Below are 27,237 nucleotides of genomic sequence, written 5' to 3' on the forward strand. Positions count from 1 at the left end.
ATCTTTAATAAGTTTCTAATGAAATGCAACTTCTTCAGCTGCAGGACAGCGAATCATTTATCACATTGTTGGTCGGAGCCAAATATGGTATCAGCGAAGTTGTTAACAGCAAACTCAATATTATAAACCAGTTAACAGACTTCAACAGCATCCAGAAGTTGGAATTGACCTTTGAGTATGAGAAGATCAGCGTGGTGAACATCTACCTGGTGGATGTGAAGGTAAAGGCTATTGATGCTAACTGCTTGCTTGAACAAGGACTTAGTACATTTTCTGATACGGGTGTTGTCTGGTCAAATCCTTGCTGCTGTGACCTGTGCTGCAGTAACATTTGTTCAGCAATTATTCCTATCCTCAGTTTGCTAATGTTTTGCAATGAAGTTACTTGCGGGTGACTCTTACCTTTGCTCACTGTCAATCAGACAGCAGATGGCTTTAGTACGTAGCCGCACTGGCACGTCCATGATCCCAACATCAAGAGACCTGACTGCAATTTAACTCGGCCCTGAGCTAGGGAGGTCTCTGCATATTTCCAGCCAGGCTAGGCCAATCTGATCAAGCCCAGAAAGTGAAGTGAAGGAAAGGGAGGAGGTACTAAGGACATTTACCAAGGAAAGGTGGGATTTCTGCCTGTCTGCCAGCCAATCTTGCCTGTTTTCCCAGAATGCCAGTGACACTAATCTGCTGACACCGGAGTAATTTCCAAAGGCAGCAGTGACTAGGCCACTGCAGATCAGTGGAAGGCAGGCTCTTCGAGTCATAATTCCTGCCTCTCCAATTACAAATTAATTCTGTTCCTCTGAATCATTCAAGCAATTTCTCCAGCACGAGGTTAGACTGACTGGCTTCTAGCTCCTGGTTTATCCTTTGCTCCTGTTTGAATAACAGTACTACATTGGCTGTCCTCAAGTCCTCTGACTCTTCTCCTGGGCCAGACAGGTATAGAAAATTATTGCAACGTCCCTGATTTCGCCCCTTGCCTCACTCACCAACCTGGAATATACTTCATCCAGCCCTGGACATTTATCGAATTCTAAGCCAGACCACTCAGAGCTCTCTCTGTCAATGATAATTTATTTAATTGTATCACAGACCTTCTCCCTGATTTCTGTATGCATATTGTCCATTTCACAAGTGAGTACTGTCTGAAAGTATTCTTTTGGAATCCTACCTACATCCTCTGACTCCCTGCCTTACTCTGTGGTCCCAATGGCACGACTCTTTTACTCTAACTGTAAACCAGTTTAGGATTTCCTTCTATTTTAATTGTTAGTATCCCTTCATGTCACCAATTTTGGTCTCCTATTCTCCATTTTAAGTTCCCTCTTGAACATTCAGTACTCCTCTAGGATTTCAGCTGTTTTCAGTCCTGGATATCTGCCATAAGTATCTCTTTATTCTCTAAATCCATTGCTGTGTATCCTTAGATATCCAGTGCTCACAGGATTTAATGGTCCCACCCCTTCTTTTATTGGAACACGGTGGCCCTGTACTCTCCATATTTCCTTCTTGAATGCGCCCCATTTTTCTGTGACATATTTGCCTGAAAGTTATAAGAAATTGTTGCATTTAAATATTAATGATTAATTGAACTCATCCCACTCCTACATTGGAACAGTGACTCTATCTGAAAAGTAATCCGTGTTTGTAAAGTGATGTCTAGTGGCTCTGAAATATGCTATATAAATGCAAAGTTTCCGTTCGGGAAGTTGGCAATAGTTAGTACTTAACAACACCAAGACATTTTTAATGATGAAGTTTAGGTTTTCATAATACAATCCACCTCTCCCATTCAGATGAGGAATAAATCAAACCCCAGAGATTATTCCAAATTGTAATAAATGTTGTTAGAAATTTGCAACGTTTTACATTTGCTTTCACTTCTCCTTTCTCTCTTTTTTTTGTCTGTATCCAAACAATTTTTCTTATTCTTTGTTTCTCTTTCTGAGCCCAATTTGACTAATTCACCTGCCTGCTCTATTGTCCCTGCTTCTTTCTCAATCCGTGAATTTCGTGGTTAAAGAAATAGATTGTTTTATCCAGTATTTGCCCAGATCTCAGATTCCCTGTTGCCCTCACTTATCAACTCGCAATTTCAGCATTGTACAACATTTTCATGCTATAGATGAAGGAAAACAAATGAGGGAAGACACTGCACCCAGCAAATTCAAGGAAGCTAATGCTGAGCAAAATCTTTAAAATGAGTGAGCTGATATCATTTTCAGGTTAGGTCTGTTAGTGGAAAAGTTTAATTACTGACTCTGTTTTTATTTACAGTCTCTGACGTTGGTACTGGAAACTCGTCATGCTAAAGACCTTGTGTGTTTGATTGCTGGATATCATAGGCTATATGTGAACTCAACAGACTCCATATTCATCTGGCCTGGCAACTATCAAAGTCAGACAACTGAAGAAGGTAATACATTAGTCGTTTCTTTTTAAAATAAGAATCCCAGTTTTATTCCTGCCATACTTTTGCCCAAGAAACACAGAGAGTGATAGATGCCTGGAATGCAGAGGTAGTAGAGACAGGCACGGTAGATTAATTTAAGGTGCATCTGGACAGATGTATGTATAGGTGGGGAGCAGAGGGATATAGATGCTTAGGAATTGGGCGATAGATTTAGACAGTGGATTTGGATCGGCTCAGGCTTAGAGGGCCGAAGGGCCTGTTCCTGGGCTGTAAGTTTTCTTTGATCTTTGAAAGCAAACTTCCAAATGTGAATTTTGTTTCTATTGTCACTACCCCCAGGCAGAACTATGTTTTCTCTGCCATTTGTTAACATTCCAAATCCGACAAGGATGTTCTGAATACTGATTGAATCCTTGGTTAATGTCAGCTTTTATTAAGTGGCAACCTTTACATCCTGTGTGAAAGTTGCAGTTTCAAGTAACATTTGAAGACTCTCTCACTTACTGGGTGCTGAACATTAAGACTTGGGAAAGCTTAGATAATTCTGTCTACTATTTGGAAAAAAGGGAAGGGGTTTCTCCTGGCATATAGAAAATACAAAAACAATCTAGTAATAGCTGTAAAAGATTATTGCACCAAATAGGACCCAAATATTAACATATTTGAATTGATAGAAGATTGGCTGGGTTCAAGTCACATCTGCTCCAGAGATGTGTAATAACATCACTGAGCAGGTTAATTAAAAATATCTAGAAGATTGACTGGCTGACAGAAAGAGAGAATGTATTTGAAAAAGCTCTCTTTCTGATTGGCAGGATGACGAGTCCCAGAAGAATCTGTGTTGGGGCCTCAGCATTGAGAACAATGATTTAGATATGGGGAGGAAAGCCATGGCAGCTAAACTTGCAGATGACTCAAAGATGGGCGAGGAAGTACGTTGTGAAGAGGACATAAGGAGTTTTCAGATGGGTGTCAATCAATTGAATGAGCGCCCAAAAATTAGATTCTAGATTGGAGTGGTGCTGGAAAATCACAGCAGTTCAGGCAGCATCCCAGGAGCAGGAAAATCGACGTTTCGAGCAAAAGCCTGATGAAGGGCTTTTGCTCGAAACATCGATTTTCCTGCTCCTCAGATGCCGCCTGAACTGCTGCGCTTTTCCAGCACCACTCTAATCTAGAATCTGGTTTCCAGCATCTGCAGTCATTGTTTTTCCCCCGCCCAAAAGTTAGGCCAATGTAGTATAATGTGGAAAAATTATTTAGTTTGCAAGCAGAATAAAAATAAAGCAGAGTATTACTTAAAGTAAGAACAACTGCACCATTTCAAGGAGCAGAGATATCTATATGTGATAGTGCATGATTCACAAAATGTTAGTTTGCATGTGCAGCACATAATTATGAAGGCTAATGGAATGTAAACATAAAGGTATTTTGCTTCAATTATCCAGGGAATTGATGACAGTACAGCTCTAATATTTCATGTAGTTTTGGTCTTCTCGATTAAGGAAGACCATAAATGTTTTTAAAACAGTTCAGAGGAGCTTTCTGAGATTGATACCTGGAATGTGCAAGTTGTCTTATGAGAAAAGGTTGGGCAGACTGCCTTGTTTCCTTTGGAGTTTAGAAGTGCAATCCTTGACAAGTTGGAAATGGAAATGGCCTGTCCTCTTGTGGGTGAATCAAAAATTAGAGGTCACAGTTTTTAAAAGAATACAATCTTTTAGAGCAGAGATGAGTGGGCGGCACGGTGGCACAGTGGTTAGCACTGCTGTCTCACAGCGCCTGAGACCCGGGTTCAATTCCCGACTCAGGCGACTGACTGTGTGGAGTTTGCACGTTCTCCCCGTGCCTGTGTGGGTTTCCTCCCACAGTCCAAAGATGTGCGGGTCAGGTGAATTGGCCATGCTAAATTGCCCGTAGTGTTAGATAACGGGTAAATGTAGGGGTGGGTGGTGGGTCGGTGTGGACTTGTTGGGCCGAAGGGCCTGTTTCCACACTGTAAGTAATCTAATCTTCAGAAGTGTTTTTCTTTCAGATGGTTGTTGGGGGCTACAGTCATTAAATCCTTTTTAAGGCAAAAGTATTTTGCCTTATAAATATTTGTGAAGCAGGAGAATGAAAGGTTATCACATGGAAGTGGGGAAATGGAATTTAAAGCACAAATAGATTAATTATGGTTGTATTGATTGGCAGAGAAGACTTTATTGTCCAAGTGACTCACATCTGTTCCCAATTAGTATGGGCTTACATAGTCATAAAGCCCTACCTCTTCTCTTCGCTTTCCGTTCAGTCAATTTCCTGGATGTAAAGGCTCAGTTCCTTTTCTCAGTGTACATTTCCTGCTATGACATATCATCCACACAGTCAGTAAAGATAAAAGGCAGCTCACCCACCATCCTCTCAAGGGCAATTGGGGATGGGCAATAAATGTTGGTCATCCAGCAATGCCCTCATCACATGAATTAATGTATGAAAAAACACAGTGTAAAGGACAGGAGGACTCTTCTCTCAGACCCTATGAGATGTGTGCAGATTATTAGAAATCGAGGTTAACGGACTGTTCAGCTCCTGTGGGTGTTGTACCTAAGGGATGGTAACAATTTTCATGTCCATGCCAATCCTTCCATTAGACTGATCAGTTCTGTGGAGCACTAGCGAGGTTTGTGATTATTGGCATCACTTTCAGACAGTGACTCTTTGCAATGAAGTTATGATAGAAAATAAACTCATGTCAGTTTAAACACGTTTCCCTCTCAGAATGATATCAGTAGCAGTGATCTGAGAGAGATGAGTGAATCACAGTTGAGACACAACTCACATTTTCCAATGGCATTGCTCACTCTGACTTTATGCCAGTTAGGTGAGTTTCAGTTGCTGATAGGTCTTGTTAAAATTCCAGAATGTAGGAACTTACATTTTATCATATGTATCCGTAGGATCTAGAAAGTGTTGAAAGCTTATTCAAGGAATGTCTCAATCAGAAATATTGATCAAGAAATAGGATATCAAATTTTATTTACTGTAAAAGTTACTACTTTTCCTTTTAAATCATGAATAATAGCCTGGCACTGTATTTGAGTGGTGTCCTGAAGCTGAATGAACACGTACAATTGGTATGACTTCAATATTGAAACTTTAACAGTTAAAGGCTCCACCCCAGGTATTTCCTTCAACTAACTCCTTGCAGACAGGAATATCCTGTTTTTGTGAAGAAACTTATCCAAACAAACATTTTCAAGCAAAATAAATAACTTAACCAGAAAGGAAGAGCATAGAAGTTAATCATTGAAGTTTTTATAATTTTTTGTAATTCATTAATGGGATGTCAGTTATTGCCCATTCCTAATTTCCAGGAGGGCATTTTAAGATGGCAGAATTCAGTTTTTAAAGAAATATTAGATGGTTCTTTCATCTGACCTTAGATGTAACTTTTTTACTGTGCAGGTGACGAGGCCCAAGATTAAGTGATTCAGAGTCATCATCAGACATTGAGTCTATAGATATCCACAAATTGAGAAATGGATTCATAGGGCCTCTGACTGAAGAAAATGAGGACATTGAGAACTCGGAAAGTGAGGCTACAGACAGTGACTGCTTACAGGAGAATATCCAGGAAGAGACCAGTTGCAGCACAGGGGATGTGTCTGATCTGAATGATGAAGCAACAAGTCAGGGAGGAGACTTTTGTGATAGAAGCTGTTCTGCTGACTCTATGGATGAACTGCAAATGGAGACTTCAGCTCCACACTCACATGGTGAGATTTCTGAAGATGATGACAAAGATTCTAACACTGAAGAGAGTGATGGTGAGCCAGTTACAAAGAAGCACTGTACCATGGAATTGAAAGACAGTTTTGAACAACCTTCAGCAGACTCCTTAGCCTCTACTTTGACCCTTTCTAAATGCTTTGCATGTTTTACAAAGGTGGTTTGCTCTATTCCTGACCTCAGCCAAAGTGAGAACCCATGCACTGCAGAAGTTTGCAACCAGTGCCCCAGGAACGAGGATGACAGTTATGCAGAAGGGGACAAGTCTTGGAATTTGACAAGTCATGGCCTGCTCACTGAGTTACCACCTGCTATTGATGGGGACTTATACAGTGAGGTCCTCACTATCCCGATTCTGGCTCCTCCCCCTGACGAATTTTTCGATGCAGCTGAAAAGGTTACTCATGTGGAAGGTTCAGGTGACATCAACTTCAGTGGAACTGAAGCAGGTAGGTCTGACAGATGACAATCAGGTTTCCACTTGCTTCCATTTACCCCATACAACAAATTAAATGAAATCCAAAATATATTTGAACACATTTTCAAACATACTTAAGAATGATGAATAATTAAAATATATTCTGTGTTTATTTTAATTCACTTATTACATGTTACCAATGCACCTTTATATACCTGACTAGTGATGACACATGAGGAACAGGTACTGAGTTCCAGTGATGTGAAGAATCTGAATTAAACAGGCAAGGATGAAATTATTGACATCCCCACAAGTTAAAAATTGCATCATCAGAAAAAATTCAATTTAGTCTCATTGTTGAGCTCATTTGAAAAAGTCAATTTTAAGTAATTGACATATCTGAGAATTACAAATCTTTTAATCTCGAGACAATTAATCCCTGGTAAAGTCATTCAGTTTCTAAAGAAATAAACAGATAAAGCAATTTAAGAAGATTATACTTCACAAAAAAAAGAATTCACTAAAAATTTTTTCTCCAAATTAAAACTTTTTACCCTTGGTATGCCTTTGATCATTTTCCAGACCAGTTTAGTGAAATCCTGGTCACTATTATGGAAGTACTTTCCTGCTGATACTTCTTGAATCTGCCCTGCTTAGTTTCCAAAACCAAAATCCAGAAAAGCCCTTGATCCTCACAAAAGGGGATAAGAACAATGTTCCCTAATGGAGAGCCAGTTTGACTTTGGTGGTGGGAAAGTTTTTTGAAATGATAATCTGGCTCAGAATTAACAGTACTAGGATAAGTGTGAGTTATGTAAAGCAAGCATCAATTTAGAGCATAGAGAAATGCACGGAAACAGACTGTTCAGTCCAACTTGTCCATGCCAACCAGCTATCCTAAATTAATCTAGTCCCATTTGCCAGCACTTGGCCCATATCCCTCGAAACCCTTTTTATTCATATACCAATCCAAATGCCTTACAATTGTACCAGCACTTCCTCTGGCAGCTTATTCCATACACACACCACCCGCTGCATGACAAAATTGCCCAGTAGGTCCCTTTTACGTCTTTCCCCTCTCACCTTAAGCCTCTGCCCTCCAGTTTGGACTCTACAACCCTGGGGAAAATTCTTGTCTGTTTACCTATCCATGCCCACCATGATTTTATAAACTTTGATAACATCACCCTCAGTTTCTAATGCTCCAGAGAAAATAGCCCCAGCCTATTCAGTATGTTTAAAGGCAGATAATTTTTACATAACTTGTATAAGAGGGAATAAAGAGGATTGTTGAGGGTAATGCAGTTAACGTAATGTATATAAAGTGTTTGATAAGGTATCCTGATCCCTGATGAAGGGCTTATGTCCGAAACGTCGAATTTCCTGTTCCTTGGATGCTGCCTGACCTGCTGCACTTTTCCAGCAACACATTTTCAGGTTTGATAAGGTATCCCAAAGTAGGTTTGCTGTCAAATTTGAAAACCTTGGAATACATGAAAATGAAATGTCTGAGGGACTCTAAATGGGTAGCAGTAATTACACTTTTTTGGACTGGAGGGAGAAAGTGATCACTGCTGTTTCCCATGGTTAAAAAATAGGATCACTGTTTTTCTTGATAAATTTTAGACTTCAGTGTAAGCTTTAAGAGGATATGAAATGGCTGTGAAATGGACAGACATGTGGCAGATGACATGTAATGGATTTAATATTTTTATATGGTGAGTGTGTTCGATCCAGAATGTGTTACCTGAAGGTGTGGTGGAAATAGATGTAATCATGGGTTTCAAGAGATAAAGGGTGCAGGAAATATTTATAAGATTGGTCTCAGGTATAAGGGATTCAAATTTGATCAGCAGGGTTGTACAAGTGAGACTGTTCACCTTCAAGAAGTGATGTTGAAAGGAAGAGCGATCTAGACAGGGCAGATACAAAAAAATCAGAGGAGGAATGGAGAACCTGAGGACTCGAATTTAAAATGACTGGTGAAGTAACAGAAGAGAACATGGAAAACCTTAATATGCAGTTGGTGGTGGTGGAGGAAGATTCAGTAATGTCTTTGAAAAGAGAGTTGATAGTAAAAGTTAAAAATCACACAACAGTGTGTTAAAGTCCAACAGGTTTATTTGGAAGCACTAGCTTTTGGAACGCTGCTCCTTCATCAGATGGTTCATCACAACCACCTGATGAAGGAGCGTCGCTCCGAAAGCTAGTGCTTCCAATTAAACCTGTTGGACTATAACCTGGTGTTGTGTGATTTTTAACTTTGTACACCCCAGTCCAACACTGGCACCTCCACATCATTGATAGTAAAAAGGAGACCAATGGTAGTAGTTGATCAGTGAATGGGATAAGGTTATAAGGTTGTAAAGAATAGTTGAAAGGCTGAGAGTTGGGAGTGTTTAGAAAAAAAACTGGGTGATCAAAAGCCAGGCGAGAAGTGTAAAAAGAACAGGAGAATGAACTAACCAGGAATTTAAAAGAAAATCTGAAAAGTTTTTAAATTTGTGAAGAAAGGAAGAGTGTGGCTAAAATAAATGTTGGTCCCTTGGAGGAAGAGACAGGAGAAATTATTATTTGTACCCATCTTCACAGTAGACTACACAAATACATAAGAGAACTGTTGATTAATCAAGGAGCTAACAAGGGTGAGGAATGTAAAAGTGATTAATATTAGTGGAGGAAATGAATTAGAGAAACTTAAGAGACTAAAAGCTAACAAATCCTAAACTCTCTTGATCTACATCCTGGGATTTCAAAAGAGGTAGCTATAGAGATAGTGGGTGCAAAAGTTATGATTTTGCAAAATTCCATTTTAAAAACACCAGTCCAGCATATTAGAAGTAGGCAAATGTAACATTGCTCTTCAAGAAAGAAGGGAGAGGGAGAACAGGGTAGTTATCCTGACAACAGTTGCTGGGAAAATGTTGGAAACTATCATTAAGGAAGTCTTAATAATGCATTTAGAACAATATAAAAGGATAAGACAGCACCAACATGGTTTTATGAAAAGGAAATGGTTTAATTAATTTATTAAAGCTTCTTGAGGATGTGATTACTGCTGTCCATTTTATTCTTGATTGAGTGACAGGAAACAGAGTAATGGCTGATGGATATTTTTCATCTAGAGTGAGGTTTACAATAATGCTCCCCTTTGGTTGACACTGGGGATTTTTGTTGCAGGAGATATTTTCAAAGCTTGCAGATGTTACAAAATTCAGAAGAATTATAGATGCAAGAAGACAGTTCAGAAAACATCGACAACTTAGTGACGTGGGCATTTCGGGCAGATAAATTCAATGTAGAAAGGTGTGGGTGGTGCAGTTTGGTAGGAAAGAAATGGGCAGACAATATAAGATCTCCTTCCTATCGGAAAGATGTGGTGAAACTTGAAAGGGTTCAGAAATGATTTACAAGAATGTTGCCAGGGTTGGAGATTTTGAGCTATAGGGAGAGGCTGAATAGGCTGGGGCTGTTTTCCCTGGAGCAGTGGAGGCTGAGGAGTGACTTTATAGAGGTTTACAAAATCATGAGAGGCATAATAGGATAAATAGACAAAGTTTTTTCCCTGGTGGGGGAGTCCAGAACTAGAGGGCATAGGTTTAGGATGAGAGGGGAAAGATATAAAAGAGACCTAAGGGACAACTTTTTCACGCAGAGGGTGGTACATGTATGGAATGAACTGCCAGAGGAAGTAGTGGAAAGATTGGGTTGGGATATCTGGTCGGCATGGACGAGTTGGACCAAAGGTTTGTTTCCTTGCTGTACATCTCTATGACTGTGATTCTATAAGAGATACGATTTTTAATGTCTGCAGGAGCAGAAAGAACCAGTTGTTTGTCTGCATAATTCATTAATGGAGCCATGACAAGTAGAAAGAGCTGTTTATGAAGTATGCAGTAATCGGGTCTTCATTAATACGGATATAGGGGTCAAGAGCAGGGAGGCTATTCTGAACCTATACAGGATACTGGTTATATCTCATTTGGAGGATGGCATACAGTTCTGGGTGCCACACGTTTAGAAGGATATGAATGCATTGGACAGAGTACAGAAAGGCCTATGAGAATAGTTTCAGTGATGAGAAATTTCAGCTGTGAAGATAGATCCGAGAGGTTGAGACTGTTTTGCTGGAGAGGAGAAGGCTGTTGGGAGATTTGAGAAAGTTTTGGAAATTGTGAGTGGTGTGTACAGAATAGACAGGGAGAAACTTAAAGGGATTGAGAACCAGAGGGTACACCTTTAAGGCATTTTGCAAAAAAAGCAAATGCAAAGTGAGAAAAATGAAATTCATGCAGAACATAGTTAGGATCTGGAATGCACTGCCTGGAAGTGTGATGGAGGGAAAGTGAATTAAAATGTTCGAGAGGGCATTGAACAATTATTTAAATTGAAAACAAATGTGCGGCATTGTGGAGAATAGGCAGGAGTCTGACACTAGGATAAAAACGCTCAGACATCCAGTGCAGACTCAATGGGCCAATTGGGTATCCATCTGTACCATGACAATTCTGTGATTCCGTGATAAGAATGGCAAAGTAAATCTATAAAAAGTTTGAATATTCGTGTATAGAGAGACTTGGGTGTACTGGTGCATGGAACTCAGAAAGTTATCATGCAGGTACAGAAACAATTAAAGTAAAGGCTCTTTTACTTTTTTGTAAGGTGATGGGAGTATAAGGATAAGGAAACAGAGGAGAATAAAGGGATTTTATAAATATGTTAAGGACAAAAGGGTAACTGGGGAGAGAATAGGATCTCTCAAAGATCAGCAAGGCAGCCCTATGTGTGGAACCACAGGAGATGGGGGAGACAGTCTTGGACTTTATTCAAGAATATTAAAAGAAATGACTAGTCAGAGTGCGATGCAGGAAAATGTAAAATAACCATTTGTAAGTAACTTCCATCTATCAGATCTTTAAAATTAAAATTAATACATCCCGGCATCATGTTTGAATACATTAGTGTCTCTAATTTGGATGTTCGTAATTCGGGGACCTCCCTTCCACCTCCCCCCTCCCTCCCCCCACACACAGTGTAATAAAAGAATGATAATTAAGAAAATGTTGTTCTAGCATTGTTCATGAAGAGCAGGCAGTTGAATGTTGTGAGTGGTAATGTTGATATTGGTAATTGAATATATTTTTTCGAGAATTGTGCGTTTGCAGGCTGATTGAAGCTCCTTTGTCCTGATTTCTTTTTTAAGCAGTTTGCAGCAGAGAGGGATCTCTGTTTCAATGTTCGGTTAGCTTACTTGGAGCATTTCGAGTAAGAAAATTCCTTTACAAGCAACAAGGGTGACAATGGCATAGTTCTTCAGTTGTGACCCTCACAGCCCAGTAATGCCTGAATGCTGGTCCACAGAAAGGCCTTCAGTACCACTAGTCCACTATTGTAGAGTTCAAACTGGCTACTTCATTCCTGTCCTTGTACATTATTTTCAAGGAGAAATACAAAACGTGTCTGTAATTTGCATGAGTGACTTGGTTTTGAGCAGGAGCTCATCGGCTCCTCCCATTATCGTCGTACTCACAAAAGATCACAGTTCAGTCTGTTCTTTTACTCCTTTCGCTGTCCTATCCCATCAATCCCACACTTAGTCAGTTAATCTTTACATTTATATCTGCTGTCATTTGATCTCAGTAATTGTAGTCTTTTTAAAAAACACAGATTTTGGAAATAAGGACTAAAAATGTCCCCAGTATTGTTGATATTCTGAGCTGTGGTCTTGACAGACACTTATCCTTCTGGAAATCGAAATACAATACATTCATCAGTTCCCTTTTATCCATGGGACATGTTCCTTCCTCAAAGAACTCTAATAGATTGGTTAAATGTGATTTCCCATTCACAAAACCACGTTGATGCTACCTGATTATTGAGAGTTTATCCAAGTGGCCTGTTATAACTTCTTTATAACTTCTGACATTTTCCCTGATGTTAAGCCTGTCATTCCCTGCTTCCTGCTCTCCTCCCAGTTTGAGTAAAGAAATTACAATTAACTGTCTTCCAGTTTAATAGAATTTTTCCTGAATCTCAGGAAATATAGATAATTAAAACTAAGGCAACAACTATCTCACTGTGTGTTGGGGGGTGGGGTGGAAGGGAGGTCCCCGAATTACCAACATCCAAATTAGAGACACTAATGTATTCAAACATGATGCCGGGATGTATTAATTTTAATTTTAAAGATCTAATAGATGGAAGTTACTTACAAATGGTTATTTTACATTTTCCTGCATCGCACTCTGACTAGTCATTTCTTTTAATATTCTTGAATAAAGTCCATCAGGACCTGGGCACATGATGGAGGGCTTATGCCCAAAACGTCGATTCTCCTGCTCCTCGGATGCTGCATGATGTGCTGTACTTTTCCAGCACTACATCCTCGACTCTGATCTCCAGCATCTGCAGCCCCTCCTTTCTCCTAGATCTACAACTGTCCAAATTGTGAAGGAGGGAGTCGGCCATCATGAATCACAGCAACATTCTAGCAAAGCTTGACCTGTTGAACCTAAGCAGAGCAAGCAGAAGTGCCATTTCCTTGTGACATTAGTGGTTGGCTCCTAACTGCAACATAGCTTTCATTGAAAAAAAAGAAATGACATGTTGTTGAGCAGCTGAAATTGTCATTAACCGTGTAACATTCCTTGTTGCCAAGCAGCCAAACCCTAGTTCAGTCTACTGTCTCAAAGAGAGCTGAACCTGTAGACTATGTAGGAAGATAGTGTTGTAACTATTGTCAGGATAGTGGACATTTAGCAGCATGATATTCTAGGTATGGTTGCAGAACAAGAGTACATTTGTGATTTTGGTACATCTTCCCATTGAGGCACAATACTGGCAAGGGCACAAGCATTTAACCAATGAATCCTTGTTCCATTGAAAAAATCCACTTATAAAAATTCACCCTAATGTGCCCCTAGAATCACTGGAATAAATCATTTCAAGGGGCAACTCCAGTACAAAAAATACATTTGATACGCTGATCATAAAATAGAAAGGAAGATAGAAACTTGAGGTTTTGCTCCTTATCCAATATTCAATTCATTTTATTTAAGATAGGGCAGTTCTTCTTTGTATAGCTCTATTGGTATATTCAAGAACTTATTTCAATACAGGTTGAAAATCAATTAACAATAGAGGCCAGTGATTACATGTATATGCTAAGAGTCATGTAGATGAAAATTAAACTGCTCTGTTAACTAGCAGAATAATCACTGTTATTTGATGTTTGGAGAAAGGATAAACAATATGTCAACAAATTAAATATTTTCTTTTGTTTTCTTGGTAGAGTTGGAGTCTGCTAAAATTAAGGGGATTGAAGCAAAACAAAATGTGCAGATAAGTCCAAGTCTTTTTGGCACAGGACTGGACATCAAATCTGTTGAATGCATCAAAGGTAAACCAGAAGAAATAAAATACACAACCACAGGAAAAAGACATTTTGCATCTGATGACGTATATGATGTAAAAGCTGTTCAATTGCAGAGTCATTCAAACAAACATGGAGATCGTATGCGTTGTAATGAAAAGAAACATGTTAAGACAAAAATGCATCGATGGAATACACTTTCTTCTTTGACAAGTATCGAAAATGAACCTGCCTTGTTGGAAACTAAGCCTATTGGTCCATTAACATCCATTTCCACCTGTGCCAATAAAAAGGTCCAATCAGATTTAATGGAAATGGAGCCAGATACCATGGAAACAAAGTCAGTCACAGAAACAATACCAGTCATTACTCCAGTTTCAGTCAGACGTTACCCATGTGATTCAGGCATGAGAGAGGAATGTGCTTCTCATACAGAGACTACAGCAGGAGAAAAATTAAACATTTCTCTTAAAGCTCAGCTGCCTGGAGGTGACTGCACCAATGTGGAGGAGTGTTCAAGTCCTTCAGGAGTAATTCTAGAGCTTGCTCATGCATACTCACAGAATCTAACAGAAGATGAGATGCATAATGTTACCACTGTGTCTTGCACTGATGAACAACAAACACAATTAGCATGAAAGACAAAGGGCAAGGTGAAGCAATTGTCAAAAACAACACAGTCCTAGAAATGGGAGATGAACATGCTCAGTAGATGAACAAGGATCAAAGTGGAACTGCATTCAGGCAAACTTTATATCAAGTAAACTCCAAGGAAAATATGTTCATCTCTGAAGAAGTGGTTAAAAATAGTCAAAGAAGAGGATCATGTTACCAAAATGATGATGGCACTATAACTTCACAGATGTATTCTATGGTGTCTACAGAAGATCTGACAGCACTGACAGAAAACTCAGTTCTGGAAGAGGAAATCTCCAGCAGGAGGAACTCATCTAAGACAGACAAAAAAAGCAAAGATGCTTACTCCCTTGACATATCCAGGTTACGTCTGAATTTAAACCGAGTCTCCTTTAAGACATTCGGCATGTTTAAACATTTAAAATCACCACACTTAGAACCAAAGATTGAAACTTGCGCAGTGAGGTCTCTTAACATTTCTGAGTGCAACACGGAGCCTGCAGAAGACAGCTCGAAAGATGACTTATCAAAAACAGAACAGATCTCTAACCAGACTGAGGCAAGTATAACTGAGATCAGTACATCGATAATTTGCCCTCAAGATAGAAACCTTCCTCAGGAAATATCTTCACTGACAAATACACCAAGGCAGCTTTATGAAGTAGACAACTCAACCATTCAGGAATCTGCAACTGCAACTCAGCAAAATGAATGTCCCTCCACCAAACTGAGCTGTCTCCAACAAATAAAAAATAAACACAGTTTGAATGTTGACTCCAGAGTTCAAGCTATCCTCACAACTGACTTGGATAAGGAAATAGATGAACAGCTCCCAATGAGTGATAGGAAACGTGTAGCTGTAAGATAGTATATTGGAATCGTTTTCGAGCACAGGGTACTGATGTTAATGACGAAAGCAAAGATTTAGCATATTCCATACGGCAGTGTTCACCAAAGACCACCCCACCTGATTCAGAAAACCACCTCTCTCAATACCTCACCACATTTACTGGGCAAAGTGAGAAATTCATGCTTACCAGTTGCTCCTTTGATTTTCCTAAAACTGATCTTACACCAAAGTTTGAAGGCTCCATTCTGTCACAATTCAAGGCTGAAAGATATAGCATGCCGAATGGGTTCCATCTGATACGGAACAATATCATGGAGCTACTCAATGTGCTGAAAGAATTCCCCAGAGAAAGTCATATTGAGGAAGAATGTGCAATACTTACTTCATCAATAAAGGAGAAATTATATATTGAAAGTGGAAAACTGATGTCTGCTTGCCAGAAGGGCATTAAAGTAGACCAGGCTCCTGTGGAGATGCTCCTGGGAGTTTCTGAAAGTTTCCAGGCCCTCATACAGCTAACAGCAACATGTCTCCAGTTCACGACCTGCATGCATTGCGCAGAACGTCATGCCGAAGTGGTCAATAACTTAAAAGACGTTTCTTTGACTTATAAAACCTTTGTGAAAATCTCTCAGGATGCATGCAGCAGGAAGTGTGATGACTTAAGGATGAAACTCCTGGCTCAACAGTGTAATGCACTGACTGCTGATGTTTTCTGCCTGACGCAGTCATTCAAATAATATACCCCTGAAACAGAAAACAGTGTTTGTAAAGTTTGGGCCATGAGAGAATATTATTAGAACAATTTAAAGAAAGACGTAGAATTGTGTGACAAGTACATGATCTGCACTAAACTCATCCCCTGGAAAAACATGCGCACTACAATATGACACTTTGATTGGCATTGGCCGTATGACTAATAACAATCAGAACTCAAAGTTTGTGCGAAGATTTGTAGCTCGGGTGCTTGTTGCAGTGGTTCTGTTCGCCGAGCTGGAAGTTTTTGTTGCAAACGTTTCGTCCCCTGGCTAGGAGACATCATCAGTGCTCTGGAGCCTCCTGCGAAGCGCTTCTTTGATGTTTCTTCTGGCATTTATAGTGGTCTGTCCTTGCCGCTTCCGGGTGTCAGTGTCAGCTGTCCACTGTAGTGGTTGGTATATTGGGTCCAGGTCGATGTGTTTGTTGATGGAGTTTGTGGATGAATGCCATGCCTCTAGGAATTCCCTGGCTGTTCTCTGTCTGGCTTGCCCTATGATAGTAGTGTTTTCCCAGTCGAATTCATGTTGCTTGTTGTCTGAGTGTGTGGCTACTAGGGATAGCTGGTCGTGTCGTTTCGTGGCTAGTTGGTGTTCATGTATGCGGATTGTTAGCTGTCTTCCTGTTTGTCCTATATAGTGTTTTGTGCAGTCCTTGCATGGTATTTTATAAACTACATTAGTTTTGCTCATGTTGGGTATTGGCTCCTTTGCTCTAGTAAGTTGTTGTCTGAGCGTGGCTGTTGGTTTGTGTGCCGTTATGAGTCCTAGGGGTCGCAGTAGTCTGGCTGTCAGTTCTGAAACGCTCCTGATGTATGGTAGTGTGGTTAGTCCTTTTGGTTGTGGCATGTCCTCGTTCCATGGTCTATCTCTTAGGCATCTGTTGATAAAGTTGCGCGGGTATCCGTTTTTGGCAAATACCTTGTATAATTATCCCTAGTAGCCACACACTCAGACAACAAGCAACATGAATTCGACTGGGAAAACACTACTATCATAGGGCAAGCCAGACAGAGAACAGCCAGGAAATTCCTAGAGGCATGGCATTCATCCACAAACTCCATCAACAAACACATCGGACAGCTGAAACTGACACCCGGAAGCGGCAAGGACAGACCACTATAAATGCCGGAAGAAACATCAAAGAAGCGCTTCGCAGGAGGCTCCAGAGCACTGATGATGTCTCCTAGCCAGGGGACGAAACGTTTGCAACAAAAACTTCCAGCTCGGCGAACAGAACCACTCCAACAATCAGAACTGATGCAAGACATGTCCTCTTTCTATGGTAATGTAGTACTCTGCTGATTCTTCAGACTTCTATATGCATCATATAGACAGCATTTTAATGCTGCCCTTTCAAACTGAAACTGAGGTCTGAATTCATTCCATTGACTGTTGGGAATCTGAAGGTTTCAGGGGCTTCCCATCGTGTTTCCAGAGGACCAGGCCATGCTACAAAATTCCATATAATTTGATATGAGTTGATACCAAATAAGCAATCTCCTCCAGAGAGCTCTCGAAATGAAAACATTATGTCTGCCCACGTGTGCATTTGTGTGTGTGTGTGTGTGTGTGTGTGTGTGTGTATGTATATGCGTGTGCGTGTGCATGCTGAGGTAAGAAGGTGCTGCCTTGAGACTGTAGATAAAGTAGGCAGTGAAAAGTAATAGAAATATAAGAATTTTCCTTTAGCATCTATCTCACGTTCTGTTGTTTGATATTAGCATTAGATACTTTAAGCTGTAGAATGTTTCACTCTTTGAATTTGACATTGTTTGTTGCAATAGAAAATATATGGTATTAAAGAATTCTATTTCCACATTACAGTGTTAAATAGTGATCATTGGATTTCCTCAGCATGGCGGGAGGCAGGTTGCAGTATCTATCACTTGCTGGGTTTACAAGAAAGGCATTCTTAGTTAGTTGATATATTTGTGTAATTTCTATCTGAATCGAAAGAGGCTAGGATTTTAGGATACAGAGCTTAAATGGGCAATGCTGCGAAAGATCATTAATTCTCTCAGTGGTTTATAACAACAGAAAAACTTAAATTATCACCTCACCAATTCTTTTGACATGCCAATGCTGATTATATCAAGATAGAAGCCATTATTTGTCACATACAAGGCTATAAAAATTCTAAGTTTCTTTGTAATTATACACATGGTCTGGGACTAATTTCTTGATGCACAGCACCGAAAGAGCTCTTGAACACAATTATGTTATACTGAGGCTAACAATTTGCCCATCATTAAAACTAAGGTATTGAAAATTGTCGAGTAAAAAATGAGGTCTGCAGATGCTGGAGATCTGCAAATGTGTTGCTGGTCAAAGCACAGCAGGCCAGGCAGCATCTCAGGAATAGAGAATTCGACGTTTCGAGCATAAGCCCTTCATCAGGAATAATATTCCTGATGAAGGGCTTATGCTCGAAACGTCGAAATTCCTGAGATGCTGCCTGGCCTGCTGTGCTTTGACCAGTATTGAAAATTGTCGCTTGCAATTCTGGGTCTACAGTTTCCCTACAATTATCAGTCCCTGGATTGGGAGTGTTGGTTTAAGGAATCACCTTTGTGATAATGGATGCCCAAGACAGCTTTAAATCAGAAAATTTTCCTTGTTTTTTCTTTTAATGGTTCAAAACTCAAACAACCTTGTATGTACAGAGAAAGTCATACTTTCAAACATTTTATTTTCTCTTTCAGCTATAATTCACATAAACTGATCTTCGCTCCTAAGCTGGAAGTTGCGTTTTTTCAGTGACCTATCACTGGAGAGTGGCATAATCCAAGAACTAACAGTAGGTTAACACCTTCCATCCCGACCTCAAATTCACCTGGACTGTCTCAGACTCCTCCCTCCCCTTCCTAGACCTTTCCATTTCTATCTCGGGCGACCAACTCAACACAGACATCTACTATAAACCGACTGACTCCCACAGCTACTTGGACTACACCTCCTCCCACCCTGCCCCCTGTAAAAACTCCATCCCATATTCCCAATTTCTTCGTCTCCGCCGCATCTGCTCCCAGGAGGACCAGTTCCAATACCGTACAGCCCAGATGGCCTCCTTCTTCAAGGACCGCAGATTCCCCCCAGACGTGATCGACGATGCACTCCACCGCATCTCCTCCACTTCCCGCTCCTCCGCCCTTGAGCCCCGCCCCTCCAACCGCCACCAAGACAAAACCCCACTGGTTCTCACCTACCACCCCACCAACCTCCGTATACAGCGTATCATCCGCCGTCATTTCCGCCAACTCCAAACGGACCCCACCACCAGGGATATATTTCCCTCCCCTCCCCTATCAGCGTTCCGCAAAGACCACTCCCTTCGTGACTCCCTCGTCAGGTCCACACCCCCCACCAACCCAACCTCCACTCCCGGCACCTTCCCCTGCAACTGCAGGAAATGTAAAACTTGCGCCCACACCTCCTCCCTTACTTCTCTCCAAGGCCCCAAGGGATCCTTCTATATCCGCCACATATTCACCTGCACCTCCACACACATCATCTATTGCATCCGCTGCACCCGATGTGGCCTCCTCTATATTGGGGAGACAGGCCGCCTGCTTGCAGAACGCTTCAGGGAACACCTCTGGGACACCCGGACCAACCAACCCAACCACCCAGTGGCTCAACACTTTAACTCTCATACCCACTCCACCGAAGACATGCAGATCCTTGGACTCCTCCATCGCCAGAACATAACAACACGACGGTTGGAGGAAGAGCGCCTCATCTTCCGCCTGGGAACCCTCCAGTGTCCTACTCACAGTCATTTCCTCACTAATCATTGATGGTCAATTTCCATGGGTTTGGGAAGAGGAGAGTCTCAACATGTGGTTAAAAAGCCATATTCATTCCAGAAAATGACTGACAACATTGTTTCTGCTATTTGAGGATTTCTGTAGGGATATTTACAGACCACATTGACATTGATATTTACAGGAAACACGTATGATGATCGCCTGCAGAAGTGACGTGATTAGCTCATGCTATTACAGTAGCAAGAAATTTCACCACGGGTGATTTAAAACGCAACTTGGTCTTTATAATCTAACAAGAGTGGGGGAATTCAAAAGGTGAGAGGAGAAAGATTTAAAAGGGACTTGAGGGTCATATGTAGAATGTACTGCCAGAGGAAGTGGTAGATACAGGCACAGTTACAAAATTTAAACAACATTGGACATACACATGATTGAGGGATAGGGGCCAAACACAGGCAAGTGGCACTAGTTTAGTTTGAGAAACTTGGTCGGCATGAATGATTTGTACCAAAAGGTCTGTTTCCATGCTAAATGATTTTATGACTCTAAATTAACATGTATTTATTATTATTAAAAAGAACTGTGATTTTAGGCATAATCTATGGGGACCACAGACATGTCTGTCTGTTGCAGAGTTCCGTGTGGTTATACAATTTGAAGGATACTTGTCTGCATTAAGCATAGCAAAGCAAAAATTCAATCCTTTATGTGCAGGATTTGAATGTCCATTGTCCATTTTATTCGACCCCAGATACTAGTCATCCAGCCCAGTAAGCAAATCAACCCTCAGAGAGAGATATAAAGCAAATCAATAAGATCATTATAAGGGACAAGGAATAATCCTTTTAGCTTACGATATTGATTAGTATGAATTCATACTAAGTCTTATTCACAGACTTCTACATAAAGTTAGTGAAATTACAGCTGGAAATGACAATGGCCACACCTTTGAAATAAACTTACACATATCCTGAAGAAGGGCTTATGCCCGAAACGTCGAATCTCCTGTTCCTTGGATGCTGCCTGACCTGCTGCGCTTTTCCAGCAACACATTTTCAGCTTTAAAATGTGTTACCAGTGATCACAGATTACTTGTATATTGCAGGAAACAAACTCCTGCTGTTGGCATCACCTTGCATCGCAAGCCAACCATCCAGCCAACTGAGCTAAACTGACCCCCAATTCATATCATGCAGGACTATACATTAGCACCGTCAATTATTCTTAGCTTCTCTTTTTGTGAATTGCACATGGTGAGGAGGTAGCTATTTGTAACTTTGTCACCGTGTTGGCATTTAATGTGCACTATAGCTTTCTTACAAGCATTGTCATTAATGCAGTGTTTGTACAATCTATATATCCAGTTTTAGTTTTGATTGCTTCTTTTGTTCATTTTGCCTTACCACTTGCAAAGAACTCTGGGGCCGCAGAGTACTCTCAAAACTCTGCCTTTTTCAGCCGCAGATTAACTGTAGCGGATAAAATTGGATCTTTGGAAAAAGATGGTCTGAGCAATGCATGAGTATGTGGTTGAAAGCTCTTCTTGGGGTCAAATATGAGGTCAAAGTTGCAAACAATCTGTTTTGGTCTCAAATAGTTGCTAGAGAGAAAGAGGGAGAGAGATGAACCATAGCTAGTGAACAGAGTTTGGAATGGCACATCAGTTTTCTCAATATTTAACTGGCGAAAATTTCTGCTCTTGAAAATCAGAGTCAAAAAGTGTGGGGCTGGAAAAACACAGTCAGGCAGTATCTGAAAAGCAAGGGAAATGACATTTTAGGCAAAAGCCCTTCATTAGGATGCTGCCTGACAGACTGTGCTTTTTCTGCTCCAGACTCTTTGACTCTGATCACCAGCATCTGCAGTCCTCACTTTCTCCCAATCTTGAAAGTCAGACAGATCATTAACTAGCAACAGTGCAGCAGTCAAGAGAGATTGTGGTTAGGTAGAGTTAAGTGTTGACAATATATCTTTTTTATAATAATGTGGTTAAGAAGCAGCATATCAATGTGAAACAGGAGGACACCTAGGATAGATTCTTGGGGGCATGAAAGATACTGACATGAGCGGTGATAGCATGGATCTGTTTCTTTGGAGGACTATTATTCTTAAAAACGTATGACCGAGGCCAAATACAACAACATAGTGTTTTTCCACAAACCCATGCTCTGTAAGAATATCTAGGAACTCCCTCCCTTGGTGGGATGTGTTGTCCCAGTCGAAGTGGTGTCCTTCCTCATATAAGGATAATAGTGAGAAAGTGTCATGTCATTTTGTGGCTAGTTGATTTTCATGTATCCTGGTGGCTAGTTTTCTGCCTGTTTGTCCGATGTAGTGTTTGTTACAGTTCTTGCATGGTATTTTGTAAATGACATTAGTTTTGCTTGTTGTCTTTATAGACATCATAGTAACCCACACACCCACCAACACACTAAAACCACAGCTAATGAACTTGAAAGACCCTATACAGACAACAAAAAAAACTAATGCCATTTGCAAAATACCATGCAAGCACTGTAACAAAAGCTACATTGGACAAACAGGCAGAAAACTAGTCACCAGGATACACGAACATCAACTAGCCACAAAACAACATTACCCTCTCTCACTAATATCCTTCAATACAGATGAGGAAGGACACCACTTTGACAGGGACAACGCATTCATCCTAGGACAAGCCAAACAGAGACACACATGAGAATTCCTGGAAGCATGGCATTCTAACCGGAATTCTATCAACAAACACATTGACTTGGACACCATTTACCACCCCTGAGAAAAAGAAATGGAAATGATATCAACGATCCAAAGAAACCAAACATATAAATAGAAAGCAGGAAGCATCAGCAATGCTTCGTCCAGAGGCTCACTGAAGATATTACCTAGTATGGTGACAAAATGTCTGAAAATGAACCTTCCAGCTCAGTGGGCAAACCTAGATCCAGAACCCCAACCTGAGCTACAAATCTTCTCAAAACTCACTTAGAAAAGGAAGCTTAGTGAATTAGTCTGTTGCCAGAATGTCTTGTATAATTGCTCAGAAAGTGTATCATGCATAGACGGCATCATGTTGTGCTACTTTCCTGAGTAGATCTCATGAAAGATGTGTAAAGACATATGCACTTATACCAGTGTCAGTCTTGGCATATAGCACATGTGGCCCATTCTATATGGGATCTATCACTTAAATGGGAAAAAAAGCTTCTGAGTTGTTGACATGCTGGTTGATTGGCAAGACTTTGTTTGGGGGAGGTGTTACCATGGAGAATGAACCAATTCATGAGGTCTGATAGTTAACTACCAAGCATCGGTTAAAATTTAAACCAGGCAGGTCGACTGATCAAGGAATTGCCTTGAGAAATTAACCAGAGAAAAGATGTCATCTATTTTATTGAATTGAAACAGGTGCAGTGTGTGTATACATTGCTTCGTTCTGCAAAAAAAGGACATTGTGTATTAAGATATGTAGCGTCCAGTGCATGCAAGTGGACCACATTATGTGCCTGACTACCAATCTTAAATTGTTTGTCAGTATAATTCTTTTCATATTCAGCTTTCTTAACATATTACAACTTACTGAGATAGCATTCACTGTCAAGCTCCCTAGCAGTCACTAGATTAGATTCCCTACAGTACAGAAGCAGGCCCTTTGGCCCAACAAGCCCAAAGAGTCCAGACCCATTCTCCTACATTTACCCCTGACAAATGTACCTAACAATTTAACATGGCCAATTCACCTGACCTGCACATCTATGGATTGTGGAAGGAAACCCATGCAGACACGGGGAGAATGTGCAAATTGCTTGAGGTTGGAATTGAACTCAGGTCTCTGGCATTCTGAGGCAGCAATGCTAACCATTGAGCCACCATGCCACCCTAGTCAATCACATAGTTATTGCCAAGCAGAAGGCCTTTGTTAATGACAACTGGCCACTATTGCACAGGCCATTTAGCTACAGATGCCAGCTGAATCTCCCTTTGCACATACCTTGATTCCAGCTGAACAACTTTAAAAAAGTGTGTCTTTTTCTCTGCAATTTCAAATTCTAAATGACTACCAAATGATTAATTAAAAACTTGAAGTGCGGAATATAAATAGCAAGGAAAGAATAAACCATGGATGTTAAAGAAGATTTCAATGGACGCCTCATTTCCAACTACTGCATACGGAAACAACTACCCTGAATTTCTGATACATAGCGGCTATTCCAGGCTACCCCTGTGATAATAACAAATAGCTGTGTGCATTAAACAAGTCATGGATGCATCATTTACTCCAACAAGCCAACTCTCCACTGGAAAATGACAAAGACATAGCAGGGCTCTACAATTTGACAAAATGACAAAACTCCCCCATGACCAGTGAGTTATAGATATAATGCACCAAGGTTCTTTAATCAAAGGACATATTTGTAACAGGTAAGAATTTCATCTACTGAATGTCAATCTTGCTCAGATCCATTGACATTACATTGTTGATGTGAGTACTTGCTTTTCTGGAAGCTGCAGAAATGCCTTCATTTCATGAATATCCATGTTCACTGGCATTCTTCAACTGAGAAAGCCTCGAGGTATTTAACGCTTGAAGAAGCATGAAACCTACCCAAATTCCAGATTGTAAGCTCTTAATTAGAACGGGGAAAAAATTGCCCAGAGACCACCTCCAGCATGAAGATTAAGCTGACAATCAACAAAACAAGGGGCCAGATCATTTCAATTGCAGTAGACATGTCCTTTCACCAACTTTTCACTCAAGATTTCAATTCAGCAGTAAACCTGAGCTAAACATCACATTTAGAGAGCATATTTTATACCAGGAAATAAAGCCATCTGAGTAAAATGTGTCTAGGATGTCACAGCTCAGAAATGATTTGGAGATGCTGGTGTTGGACTGGGGTGTACAAAGTTCAAAATCACACAACACCAGGTTATAGTCCAACAGGTTTAATTGGAAGCACAATAGCTTTCGGAGCACTGCTCATTCATCACGTGATGAAGGAGCGTTGCTCCAAAAGCTATTGTGCTTCCAATTAAACCTGTTGGACTATAACCTGGTGTTGTGTGCTTTTTAACTTTGTACAGCTCAGGAAGGCTAACATATTTTACAACTGTAACTATTCTACATTTTCCCTTGCTATCTCTTTTAATTCTTCATCTGGGCTGCATCTCTAAAGAAAATAGTTGATACTTTTGTAGCAATGTTAATGTCAAGGTGTAAGTATAATTATAGCTATTTTGTCATCAAACACGGCACAATGAAAACAGTAAAGGCCATCAAATAACTTAGAAAATTAAATAATGTGCTCTAGTATTGTTTGAAGAATAAATGTCAAACAAGACACTGTGATAACTCCCGTAAAATCGGATTATTTTACATTCACCTGTAAAGATAGGTATCTTGCTTTAGTATCAAATCCTAAAGACAGTGATGAACAATTTGGGGCGGCACGGTGGCACAGTGGTTAGCACTGCTGCCTCACAGCGCCAGGGACCTGGGTTCAATTCCCGCCTCAGGCGACTGACTGTGTGGAGTTTGCATGTTCTCCCCGTGTCTGCGTGGGTTCCCTCCGGGTGCTCCGGTTTCCTCCCACAGTCCAAAGATGTGCGGGTCAGGTGAATTGGCTATGCTAAATTGCCCATAGTGTTAGGTAAGGGGTATATGTAGGGGTATGGGTGGGTTGTCACTTCGGCGGGTCGGTGTGGACTTGTTGGGCCGAAGGGCCTGTTTCCACACTGTAAGTAATCTAATCTAAAAAAAATTAGGCACTGTATTAATCCCTCAGCACCACACTGAAAGTTTAGTCAAAAGGACATGAGTTGCAATTATCATACTTGACAAGGAATTAAGTACTTTTGAAATGTAGTCATTGTTGCAATATGGATAACATAGAGGCCAAATGATAAACAGCTATGCTCTACAACTAACAATATCATATAATCTGTTAACGGGAGGATAAAATATTGGCTAGATCTCCTTTAAATACTGCAACACAATGGGATCTTTTACAGTCACTTTTGAAAACGCTGACTGCCAACAAGCTGGATACCTTCAGTAAAAAAGTGATGTTAGTCTCGAGATTGGAATATGAACCTTCAGTCTTCTAATTGAAAGGCCAAGGAAGTACAACCGAGACACAGCTGACTGCCTAAGATTGGCTATTCACATGTTTGGGAGAAGACTTAAACTTTCGATCTTTTAACTCAGGTGCTATTACTGAACCAAGGCTGACACTTGCTGAAATACATACACTGTCCAACTGATTATTCTTCACATGTGAGCCGAGGCAGTGAACCATGGATTTTGCTTATACCATCTGTTTGCTGTTGTGACATACATTGAATAGTTGGTGTCAGAAAATAGGCAGAACTCCTGTTGGTTTAGAAATTCATCGCATTTGTATTGAGGAATGGTTTCCAGTGAAAAGATGGGAAGTGTAACTGCTCAGCTGTGCTGGTAGGTAGAAAATCAATCCAAGTTCCATCTATCCGGAGGTCCCTGCTGGGAGGCTTGACATTGAGTGTGACCAGGCTCACCTGTTATACCCTAAAAGATAAATGGTCCACTAACATTCACTGCCTGGAGTCACACATGATGAAGCTGCATTTTGTCAGGGTGCAGTTTAGATCGACATTGTCATGACAGCATGAGTAAAAAATGGCATAGAAATATTAACGTGCTTCTTCATTTTAAATCAATCTTTCAGCTGGACTCTTCGCTACAAATCTTCAATCATCTGAATCCATATTCATCAGATGATTCGTCCTCATAAAAAATGTTTAAATAGGACATCATAAATAGCTACTTAAATATTGCGGTTTAGAACTTATTTCAGATACTACATGTTTTTTGTGGCTGAATAGTGTCTCAATGTTCCTTCAAGAGAGGATAGAGTATACAGTATGAATATTTTATAGGATGAGTCAAGTGCAGGATAGATTAATCACTAAAACATATAATTTGATAAGACTTGAAAATATACGGGAACTGAAATTTATAATTGTCTCACATGCATTTCTTCTGATGCAGGCAGCATGCCAATGTTGTATTTTTGTTAATTTAAAGGATTTAGTCAAAATTGAGTACACTGTTGAGTGGCTGCATGTCTCAGTCTGGAGTACGAAATCTTGAGAGGATGATATAATTTCAAGATTACTTGTGGTACCTGAAGTCAATCTGTGCCTCTTAAAAGGAAAGCACATTTTGATTAGAATTGGAAGACAGTTTACTCTGAGAAGGAAACAAACAATGGCACTG

General features: G+C 40.4%; 1 protein-coding gene across 1 annotated transcript in view; it reads left to right on the top strand.

The window, feature by feature from the left end:
* LOC132820019 (FERM and PDZ domain-containing protein 1-like) overlaps window positions 1-16,197 on the top strand; it is a 146,712-nt gene extending 130,515 nt beyond the window's left edge. The window contains exons 16-20 of the mRNA XM_060831945.1: window positions 39-221; window positions 2,278-2,416; window positions 5,944-6,630; window positions 13,891-14,066; window positions 15,688-16,197. Of these exons, the coding sequence (XP_060687928.1) occupies window positions 39-221; window positions 2,278-2,416; window positions 5,944-6,630; window positions 13,891-14,066; window positions 15,688-16,197 (1,695 nt within the window). The remainder of the gene's footprint in view (window positions 1-38; window positions 222-2,277; window positions 2,417-5,943; window positions 6,631-13,890; window positions 14,067-15,687) is intronic.
* Window positions 16,198-27,237: the final 11,040 nt, after the last annotated feature.

This window comes from Hemiscyllium ocellatum, chromosome 11, assembly GCF_020745735.1.
Source record: "Hemiscyllium ocellatum isolate sHemOce1 chromosome 11, sHemOce1.pat.X.cur, whole genome shotgun sequence".
NCBI lineage: Eukaryota > Metazoa > Chordata > Chondrichthyes > Orectolobiformes > Hemiscylliidae > Hemiscyllium > Hemiscyllium ocellatum.